The sequence below is a fragment of the Poromitra crassiceps genome, assembly GCF_964638095.1.
Source record: "Poromitra crassiceps genome assembly, chromosome: 23".
Lineage (NCBI taxonomy): Eukaryota > Metazoa > Chordata > Actinopteri > Beryciformes > Melamphaidae > Poromitra > Poromitra crassiceps.
In genome coordinates, this window is record NC_139639.1 from 15,224,285 (window position 1) to 15,236,338 (window position 12,054).

The 12,054-nt window shown below is 40.6% G+C and overlaps 1 protein-coding gene across 1 annotated transcript; it reads right to left on the reverse strand.

Annotated features, from left to right (window-relative positions):
• Positions 1-159: 159 nt before the first annotated feature.
• ro60 (Ro60, Y RNA binding protein) lies at positions 160-9,219 on the reverse strand (the record flags this gene model as incomplete). The annotated part of the gene is made up of 8 exons (XM_083659130.1): positions 160-1,799; positions 3,592-3,738; positions 4,357-4,473; positions 7,270-7,386; positions 7,501-7,638; positions 7,761-7,907; positions 8,160-8,380; positions 8,640-9,219. The coding sequence occupies 8 exons, from the start codon at positions 9,217-9,219 to the stop codon at positions 1,647-1,649; spliced, it is 1,620 nt and encodes a 539-aa protein (XP_083515256.1). The 3' UTR covers positions 160-1,646.
• Between the last annotated feature and the right edge of the window lie 2,835 nt (positions 9,220-12,054).

Consider the following 12,054-nt stretch of genomic DNA (forward strand, 5'->3'; position numbering starts at 1 on the left):
GGAAATGGGGAAAAAATACAATTGCAATATTCCAAGAGCGACAAAAAGTGTTTATTAGGGGTTTGGTTTACAACGCCACTACAGTCAAGTAGCCTACTGTACATGTTAAGCAAGATTGCATACGACAATAATGGGAATCAAATTGAAGCATCTCACACAATGTCAACCTTTGGACAACATAGCATTCAGGATCATAATTATATTTTCAGCTTTTGTTGCATTTGACCTTTATCAAAACACCCGAGGCAAAGCCTGGGAGCATGTAAACAATTTAAACATTTTATAACATTGCAAATAATACCATGTATGGACAAAGGATACCTCAGAGTAACATGGTCTGGATTTATATTTTCTTCATAAAGGGTCCAGAACTGATGAGGGACAAGTTCAGTAAACTAGTGCACCTCCCTATGTAATCATAAATACTGTTGTTCAATTAGACATGGAGCTATTCAGTTGTTTTTCCCTAACTTGAATTGACCCCCAACACTACACATATTTTAACATTGTGTATTCAGTATTTGAAGAAATATAAAGCACTGTAATTTAAATATCTGTAGTGTTACACATTACAAAATGTACATTCAGTTGTATCTATTACACTGGGAAGGTAGCAGTAGCAATATGTACAGTATGTTAAAATACAGAAACCTCACTATGCTAGCAGCTTCAGTCTTGGTAAACTGTTGTTAAATAGCTTTGATTTGGCCTTTCTGAACATAATACAGCGATAGAAAAAGTCTATTTGTGATGCATGATCAACTTAGTGAACTCTCACTTACAGTCCCAATATTGGCATCAGTTTCCAAATGAAAACCCAAAATAACCTTCATTCATCATCACATAGGAGCACTGAGGGTATTATTTTACTATATCATTTTAAAATTTCTCAATTTGAACAAATAGAAACACAATATCGGAATGGGGGAGGTGCTAATACATTAGCTAAGAATTTTGACAATGCCAAAGGCAAAAGCGATATCATTGGGGGTTTCTATTAGTCGCCTGTAAGCAATAGTTTTGTAAGAACTTTTCTGACCAAATCAAATCAAGGGTTTTTACAGAATACCCTAAAAGAAAAACAGTGGTTTGCTGTTGCCTCTTGGTGCTTTCCATTTTACTTTAACAACTCTGTACAATGGGACAGGCTTCAAAAGGTTCAAAAAGGCCTCTACCTTCACATCAAACTAAGTAAACCTACAGCTGTACCAAGCCTCCATTATTATACAGGTCTCCTACTACATACACCACTGCTCTTTGCTCAAAATGACTCCATCTGTCATTATACAGTGTGCTGCTACATTAAACCTCTTAACAGTGTTGTGATATGGCAGATCAGTTCCTTCCCAAATTTCTGGAAAATAAATGCACATAACATTTCCATTGTGTTGTCCAGCCCGCTGGACACTGCCAACTGATTTGCGACACACACACACACACACACACACACACACACACACACACACACACACACACACACACACACACACACACACACACACACACAAAATCATAATTGTAAATGATGTCAACATCTTTTGGATTAGTGCTGTTTTCGGGCACCCTACATGCTAAGTGAGCCAGGTTTGTCCACTTTGTGCCACACTGTATTTGATACTCCATCATCATGAATGTGGCTCAGTGTGTCAGATCAGATCCTGGGCCAGGCTACGGATGACGTTCACAGCTCCAAGGTCGAAGCCACAGATGCTCAGTAAGCCCCTGTCTTCTGTGTCTGCCAGGGCGTGGCCATTGGAAGTCAGCCCGCACATCACCAACTTAGAGCACACTCCTGACTTCTATGGGTGAAATACAAAGAAAGGGTTAATATTATGTTTCTAGCAAAAGCTGTCGTTGGGGGAGAGAGAGGGGAAAAAACGCACGCACACAAATAATAATGACCAAAAGAAAAAGAAAAACTAGAACGACCGCAACGCGGACTTATGCCTCCGCCATTAGTTCATTCTACAGTCCAAATCGCCATTTGAGGCAAATTGGAAGAAATTCCGTCAAGGCGCTCCTGAGATGTTGCGTTACAGAGTTTGAAAATTGGGTGTGAGAGGTCACAGTGACCTTGAACTTTGACCACCAAAATGTCCTTGTGTCCAAGTGGATGTTTGAGGCAAATTCGAAGAAATTCCATCAAGACATTCCTGAGATATCGCATTAACAAGCTTGAAAATGGCATTCGAGAGGTCACAGTGACCTTGACCTTTGATAACCAAAATGGAATCAGTTCATCCTTGCGTCCAAGTCGATGTTTGAGCCAAATCAGAAGAAATTCTATCAAGCCGTTCTTGAGATATTGCGTTAACGAACTTGGGAATGGCGTTCATGAGGTCATAGTGACCTTGAAGTTTGACCACCAAAATGTAATCAGTTCATCCTTGAGTCCAAGTCGATGTTTGAGACAAATTTGATGAAATTCCGTCAAGGCATTCCTGAGATTTCGCATTAACAAGCTTGAAAATGGCGTTCGAGAGGTCACAGTGACCTTGAAGTTTGACCACCAAAATGTAATCAGTTCATCCTTGAGTCCAAGTCGATGTTTGAGACAAATTTGATGAAATTCCGTCAAGGCATTCCTGAGATTTCGCGTTAACAAGCTTGAAAATGGCGTTCGAGAGGTCACAGTGACCTTGACCTTTGACCACCAACATCTAATCAGTTCATCCTTGAGTCCAAGTCGATGTTTGAGGCAAATGTGATGAAATACCGTCAAGGCATTCCTGAGATATCGCGTTAACAAGCTTGAAAATGGCGTTCGAGAGGTCACAGTGACCTTGACCTTTGACCATCAAAATCTAATCAGTTCATCCTTGAGTCCAAGTCGATGTTTGAGGCAAATTTGATTAAATTCCGCCAAGGCATTCCTGAGATATCGCGTTAACAAGCTTGAAAATGGCGTTCGAGAGGTCACAGTGACCTTGACCTTTGACCACCAACATCTAATCAGTTCATCCTGGAGTCCAAGTCGATGTTTGAGGCAAATTTGATAAAATTCTGCCAAGGCATTCCTGAGATATCGCGTTAACAATCGAGAGGTCACAGTGACCTTGACCTTTGACCACCAAAAACTAATCAGATCATCCTTGAGTCTAAGTGGATGTTTAAGGCAAATTTGATGAAATTCCGTCAAGGCGTTCCTCAGATATCGCGTTAACGAACCTCATACAGACATACAACCCGGATCCATAATGCCTCCGGCCTGGCTATCGCCGGCGGAGGCATAAAAAAATCCAGGTATTAGATTTGTCAATACATTTTAGAATCTCAAGATCAAGGCTTAAAAACATCTACTTTTCAATGGACTGGATAAAGAATATGACTTACACAAGAGTGAGAATAACAGTCCATTAACTCACTTATAACACATACCTTACGTTGTCATCAGAGAAGAGAATTCTATATCAAAAGTTGTGGTCTACCAGCATATTAGTCAAATGCTAAAGTCATTCAGGATATTGCGCCAGGGCACCAGCTTTCATATTAACTAAGTTTGAAAGGTAATTTTGTTCATCTTGCCTGAATAAATTAAATACCCTGCCCAAGGAGACATGAATGAATGAATGAATGAATGAATGAACCAACCTTTCTGTGCTTCTTTAGAGTCTCCACTGGGCTGGCAGTGCACGTCCAACACGGGTTGTTGGTCAATACGATGAACACATCCACCGCTTTCCCATTCTCTGTTGCCCATTTGATGGGCAGAGTGCAGTCTGTGCTCCCACTGGGGATCTGGAACACATGGTGGACATCATCAAAACTAGAGCTGCATCGATTAGTCGATCGACAGAAAATTAATAACAAACGTTTTTTAAATAATCGATTAATCGTTTAGAATCATTTTTAAGAATGGACTACAAAAATGATCTTGTTCCAGCTTCTTAAATGTGAATATTTTCTGGTTTCTTTAGTCTTCTATGACGGTAAACTGATTATCTTTGGGTTGTGGACTGTTGGTCAGGACAAAAAAAGACATTTGAGGATGTCGTCTTGGGCTTTGGGGAAAAAGTGATCGGCATTTTTCACCATTTTATAGACCAAACGACTAATTGATTAGTCAAGAAAATAATCGACAGATTAATCGATATTGAAAATAATCGTTTGTTGCAGCCCTACTAGAAACGGCAGTCATAGAGCAAAAGTGTTCAGTGAAGTCAATGGGAACATGGTCAGGTGGCCTAACCGCTACTTTTAAATGCATCAGCCTCAAACCGCTCGGTGTGTAATGGTTCCTAATGATGGGTTATAAAAACAAAAAGTGTGCCAGGACCTGTCAATCATTTCTCATTTTTTGATGCTCTAAGTCTAAGTAACATGCCTTACCGTAACCAGTTAAGTAACATGCCTTACCTTAACCAGTTCAATTGTGGCTTCAGCGAGAGTCATGCCAGCAGAGATGGTGCATGGGAACAACGCTCCTTCAGAATAGGCCAGGACCTGCGCGTCTGCTTCTGTCCTCGCAATAACCTGTGTCACACACACACAAAGTCCTACTGCAGTGCATGCATGACATAACCATTTTATAGTGTCACACAGCTTGCTTCACAACTACACTACTAGAAATTGTGCAAATCCTCCTGCGTGCTAGAATGATCATTCTAATGCCATGTCCCACAGCTAGGACTTCCTGGGCGGTCTGTGGACTCAGGATGATGATGGCACTGTGGAAGGAATGTTGCAGGAATCCACAGTATGTGTCAACAGGCTCATTCCTTGACCCTGGCTTTCTCCAGAGATGGCACGGCCCTTCTCATGCTTCCAGACACAGCTGTTCTGACTGCAACACCAGACAGTTACCCTCACACTGCGCCGTCATCTAGCACTAGTCTTGTGTTACCATGGTAATGTTATCTAGCACTATTGTCTTACCATGGTAATGTTATCTAGCACTATTGTCTTACCATGGTAATGTTATCTAGCACTATTGTCTTACCATGGTAATGTTATCTAGCACTAGTCTTGTCTTACCATGGTCATGTTATCTAGCACTATTGTCTTACCATGGTCATGTTATCTAGCACTAGTCTTGTCTTACCATGGTCATGTTATCTAGCACTATTGTCTTACCATGGTCATGTTATCTAGCACTATTGTCTTACCATGGTAATGTTATCTAGCACTAGTCTTGTCTTACCATGGTCATGTTATCTAGCACTATTGTCTTACCATGGTCATGTTATCTAGCACTATTGTCTTACCATGGTAATGTTATCTAGCACTAGTCTTGTCTTACCATGGTCATGTTATCTAGCACTATTGTCTTACCATGGTCATGTTATCTAGCACTATTGTCTTACCATGGTAATGTTATTTAGCACTAGTCTTGTCTTACCATGGTAATGTTATCTAGCACTAGTCTTGTCTTACCATGGTAATGTTATCTAGCACTATTGTCTTACCATGGTAATGTTATCTAGCACTAGTCTTGTCTTACCATGGTAATGTTATCTAGCACTATTGTCTTACCATGGTAATGTTATCTAGCACTATTGTCTTACCATGGTCATGTTATCTAGCACTATTGTCTTACCATGGTAATGTTATTTAGCACTAGTCTTGTCTTACCATGGTAATGTTATCTAGCACTAGTCTTGTCTTACCATGGTAATGTTATCTAGCACTATTGTCTTACCATGGTAATGTTATCTAGCACTAGTCTTGTCTTACCATGGTAATGTTATCTAGCACTATTGTCTTACCATGGTAATGTTATCTAGCACTATTGTCTTACCATGGTAATGTTATCTAGCACTAGTCTTGTCTTACCATGGTAATGTTATTTAGCACTAGTCTTGTCTTACCATGGTCATGTTATCTAGCACTATTGTCTTACCATGGTCATGTTATCTAGCACTATTGTCTTACCATGGTAATGTTATCTAGCACTAGTCTTGTCTTACCATGGTCATGTTATCTAGCACTATTGTCTTACCATGGTCATGTTATCTAGCACTATTGTCTTACCATGGTAATGTTATCTAGCACTAGTCTTGTCTTACCATGGTCATGTTATCTAGCACTATTGTCTTACCATGGTCATGTTATCTAGCACTATTGTCTTACCATGGTAATGTTATTTAGCACTAGTCTTGTCTTACCATGGTAATGTTATCTAGCACTAGTCTTGTCTTACCATGGTAATGTTATCTAGCACTATTGTCTTACCATGGTAATGTTATCTAGCACTAGTCTTGTCTTACCATGGTAATGTTATCTAGCACTATTGTCTTACCATGGTAATGTTATCTAGCACTATTGTCTTACCATGGTAATGTTATCTAGCACTAGTCTTGTCTTACCATGGTAATGTTATCTAGCACTAATGTCTTACCATGGTAATGTTATCTAGCACTATTGTCTTACCATGGTAATGTTATCTAGCACTATTGTCTTACCATGGTAATGTTATTTAGCACTAATGTCTTACCATGGTAATGTTATCTAGCACTATTGTCTTACCATGGTAATGTTATCTAGCACTATTGTCTTACCATGGTAATGTTATCTAGCAGTAGTCTTGTCTTACCATGGTAATGTTATTTAGCACTAGTCTTTTCTTACCATGGTAATGTTATATAGCACTATTGTCTTACCATGGTAATGTTATTTAGCACTAGTCTTGTCTTACCATGGTAATGTTATTTAGCACTATTGTCTTACCATGGTAATGTTATTTAGCACTATTGTCTTACCATGGTAATGTTATCTAGCAGTAGTCTTGTCTTACCATGGTAATGTTATTTAGCACTATTGTCTTACCATGGTAATGTTATCTAGCACTAGTCTTGTCTTACCATGGTAATGTTATTTAGCACTATTGTCTTACCATGGTAATGTTATCTAGCACTAGTCTTGTGTTACCATGGTAATGTTATTTAGCACTATTGTCTTACCATGGTAATGTTATCTAGCACTAGTCTTGTCTTACCATGGTAATGTTATTTAGCACTATTGTCTTACCATGGTAATGTTATCTAGCACTAGTCTTGTCTTACCATGGTAATGGTATTTAGCACTAGTCTTGTCTTACCATGGTAATGTTATCTAGCACTATTGTCTTACCATGGTAATGTTATCTAGCACTATTGTCTTACCATGGTAATGTTATCTAGCAGTAGTCTTGTCTTACCATGGTAATGTTATCTAGCAGTAGTCTTGTCTTACCATGGTAATGTTATCTAGCAGTAGTCTTGTCTTACCATGGTAATGTTATCTAGCACTATTGTCTTACCATGGTAATGTTATCTAGCACTATTGTCTTACCATGGTAATGGCCGCAGCAGCGACAGCGGTGCTAACCGATGTCCCCGGGACGACGCTGCTCAGCGATGTGCTGACGTCCACCGCCACTGCAAAGCGTTTACCCACAGGCTCCACGTTCTGCGGGCAAAACCACAAAGGAACAAGAGATCATTTGTGTTACAGTAGCACATGCTTTTCGGCGGTGGTCTTCTTTAATGGTCAGTCAGAAGTTCAAGAATCAAAAGAGCTTACCTTAAAACACTTGTAAAAGGCAGAGTCCAAGGCTTTGAGGATGCTGCTGTCTGCTTCCCATTTGGTTTTACCTCGATAGCCTTGGCCTCTTTTGTAGTTTTCAGAAGCCAGGAGGATGCTGTAAGGGTGGATCTTCGCCTGGAGATTTTAAAAGAGACGCCAAATACTTAAATGGTGACTACCATTTGATACGACACACTTTCATTCTGTTAACTGTAAACGATAGCACGTTTGAGTTGAATGAGCCAGACTTGACTTACCTTCTTTAATAAGGTCTCGTCATGGATTCTGTCACAAACAGCTGCCATCTCTGAGCTCCCTGGCTCCAGAATTTTGTCCGCCGTCATCTTGCCCAAGATATTTAACAGTGATCCGAGAGGCATTTCCTTCAACAAAGATCTCCATACCTAACAAAAGAAAGAAAGGAAGAAAGTAAACACATGAAATCCATTCCAATTTGGATAAAGTGCCACAATTAAATTGATACGTCAGATTGTGGCAATAAAAGACATTTCTAATCATATGGAATACCATCACATCATTTGAGTGTGGTGTAATTTTTATACTGGATAAATGCAGCTCAGAAAAGAATGGCAATATGCAGTAATTCATCACTTTATCCAAGTCTCGATGCTGAACGATGATAAAAGACAACGCACTTGTTTGGACTTCAGGTGGTCGGTCAGTAGCTGTTCCCTCTCCAGTTTGTGCTCCTCTATTAGATGGATGACCTCGGTTTCATCACAGCTGTGCTTGACCTTCTCCACCACTTCAAGATACGACAACAATTTGACGACCTCTTCTGAGTTCTCTTTGTCTGCGTATGCAACCTGGACTTCTTTCCACCCTTTCGTTACATATTTACTGATCAATGCAGTTGCTGAAAGCACAATAAATATGGACATTGTCATCTCACCCGAGCTGTGTCTCTTCAGCTTCCAAAATAATAAAAGGAACCAAAACAGCCAAGTCCTAACAGCTAAAAGTAGTTAATATGAGTGAATGTGCATCTTGAACAAGAGAACATTTAGCACACAAAAAAAGAAGAAAAAAATGCATGATCTCACAGCACATCAGTCTGGAGGACCAGCTGTTTGTAAAAGAAAACATCGATGTATACTGTCTGTGTGTAAGCTCACTTTCACAAGCTGGCTTGGTGTGGGAGAGCCGCAGCAGATCCTGGTGGGACCAGCCCTGTCTCTGCTTGCATTTGGTCACAGCCAGAGCCAGGCTCATGGGGTCCTGCTCATTGTACCAATCGGACACTGCTTTCCTCAGCGCACGTCCCCAAATCCCACACTTCATGCCCTCTTTCAGCTCCTTCTTGTACTGGATGAAGGAGAAGAGGTGGTCGGGGACCCGACAGACATACTTCAGGGCTTTGAACGCCGCCTGCCTGGTCTTCAGCTCAGAGTGCTGGGAGCACAGAGCCAGGGCAAACAGAGAGGGGTTGAGTCTGACGGCTCGCCCGTCCTGTGTGAACCTCCTGATCTCCTCCACCACCTCAGAGCCCCGGCCCTCCTGAAGCAGGGACATCAGGGCTTCGGCGCTCTCCATGCTGAGGCGGCACTCCTCTCTGGCAGTATAGATGTCTCCCTGCGAGCCGTAGCAGAGGAAACGGCACAGCTTGGCCTTGTCGCTCAGCTCCCACGGACAACCATCACCTGTTGAGTTCAGGTTGTGGTTGCCCGCTGCCGCAGTACTTCCCAAAGGCTCCATTTTTAACACTCAAGAAGAACTGTAACAGACATTGTAGATAGGACAAGTGAGTACTTCTTTCATCCACTGGCCACTGTGATTGGTAGATCTGCCATTAACCAACCCTTTAAACTTCCTCCACCAGGAGAACGCTGAGGACATGTGAAGGTGTGTCATCTTATGTCAATGGATCAGGCAATTAGCAAAAACGTTAAAGTTACCTTACAATAACCTAACAGTAGCCATGATGAGAGGTAATTTGAGTGCTTCAGTCAATTGTTGAAGGAAACGACTCACTACATACAAGCTCGCTGCTGTCTGTAAACCTGCAAGATGACGTTGAGCTGACAACGTTACTTGTTGGCTAACTCGACTGACAGAAATAGCTTCAAGCAGATTACAGCCGATGATACATAATGCAGATAATAATGGGACTAACTTGCAGCTGCATTGGGCTGTTCATTCATAGCATATGATCTTGTAGCAGGTGTAACAATCTACACCAACTTTAGACCACACAATGTGTGACATTAGAGCGGCCATGACAACCGTTGCGTTTCATTAAGAAACATGGACTGCTAATTGCTAACTTAGTTAGCTAACTAATTGGCACTCCAGGTTTGCTAACGAAACGCTAACATTAGCTAGCTTCAGCAAATCAAAGACAATCTGAGTAATGCAGGAGCGAAGAAACTTAGCAAACTAGCTTAGCTGATTCTAACATTAATATTAGCTGCAGTCGTCTAGCAAAAATATCCAGCCTACACTTAACATTTAGGCAGCAGAGAAGTGTTAGCTGGATGCTTGCTAACGTGATCATAAACCGCACAGCAACATCCTCGGCTGGGCTGATGCGGTGTCTTGGATGGGCAGCTGTTTCCTTAGCTAAAATGTGTTCGCTTTCTGCCAACGTAAATTTAGCGGTAAGTTATGATAAACGCATTTGACTTTAATAAATAATATAGTATTCTCATTTTGTTTTGTATTCAAACTTACGGCAATTTATGTGTACAGGAGACAGGAAGTTCTGTGGTGTTGATGTAGCATCACAGAAGTCCCCCCTGGAATCCGACGGTCAGGCGGGCGAGGTGGATGCTGGGATGCAGTGAGTGCCCCCCTCTGCAATCAGTAAGTAACACACTGCCACCACCTGGCCAATTTTGGTTGTTACTGTAATACGATTAATCTTCACTTGCTTTACATTTGGCTGATAATAAGTATAACATGTTAAAAAAAAAAAAAAAAAAAAAAAAAACCTAACCCTAACCCCTAACCCTAACCCTAACCCTAATAATACCACATCTGCACCTGGTGCCACTTCAAACTGGCAAACTGTTACTATTGATCTGTTGAGAGATAATTCAGTTTTTCTGAATTCTGAAGTTGATGGTTTGATGGTGCTGCTGAGTCATAATGCCAGCACTTTGAGGAATCCATAAATACCTTCAATCTAAATTATGTTAATTATGGTGATTATTTGTTGATAAGTAAAAACTTGCATACGGTAAACATCAAATGGGATAGTGACTTATTGTGAATACTTTAGCTGCAAGTAAATTATTGTGTTGGGCATGTCAGTTAACCTACTGTACTGTACCTGTTCTCATTGTGTCCAGACTGTGTCCTTTTCCTGAACTGTATGAATCCTATATTGTCCAAGACAAGTCCCTTTTCTCTATACACCCAGTCCAGCATGACAATGGATGGGAGGCATCAGTGTAAACTGTTGGGGAAAATCAATTTGGATCAATCATGGGGTAATAAAGTATCGATCCAAACAATCTACATGGTTTGCCTTTCAACCCCCCCCCCCCCCCCCCGAAGAGTATATGGATAACCCAAATACTATAGGCTACAGTAGCCTATAACTGAGCACTTAACTTAATTCATAAAACTGTAAAAACAACTGAATACATTGAGTGTATGTGCTCCCATCAGTTCCCCTGATGCTCACAGTGTTTGAAGGCTCATTGTTTCATTGTTTTAACTCCAAGTCAAGTCAAGTCAAGTCAAATTTATTTATATAGCACCTTTCATACACAAAGGCAATTCAAGGTGCTTTACAAAAAAATAATTGAAAAAACAAGCAGCAAAGCAATGCATATATAAAAAACACAGCCGACAGTTTTAGTTAGAATATATACTCAAATTAACAAACATGAAACATTATTTCTGTTTTAAATAAGTTACAAGGCATTCTTCAGTCTTATTTTTGGTTGTTTGTTTGTTACATGTTGTGGGAATTTCAAAAATGCATCAAACATTTTGAGCTTTACCAGTTACAATCGGCTAACTTGGTTCTGCACCAATTTGGTCTTGTTACAATGTGCCTAACATGGACCTCACTTTTGAACTCCAGACAATTCCTCCATCAGTGAGGACTAGCCTAGCTATCCTAGCCATCAGCCTCCATGGATGAGACTTATACTAATCATTTGGATCCTGAGTTGAAATTGTTTGTCAAGATCTACTTATTTTTGTAATTCTGGACTTTGTCCCCTCAGTTTGAATGGGCACAATGAAAGTGCCTGCTTTTCTTATTCCTCTCACCACCAGAGGACATTGCGGTTCAATCTATTAAATGCAGCAGTGTTGTGAAGCAATAGACTTCAGAAGCCCACCCTGAAGTACTGGCACAGTAATTGCCTGTATGCTTGTTTGTTTATTTCATCTTTTAGTTGAAGACATTTTTCCACTCTAAAAGGGACGGATGCAGTTACAGTTAGACTGCCGAAATTGTTTGTTTGTGGTTGAGTTTCTGGAGAAAATTGACTCAAAGAAGTTAATTTGAGACATACTGTGATTTCTCCTTCAAAGAGATTATTTTCCATCCTCCTACACATGAACTGTTATAGC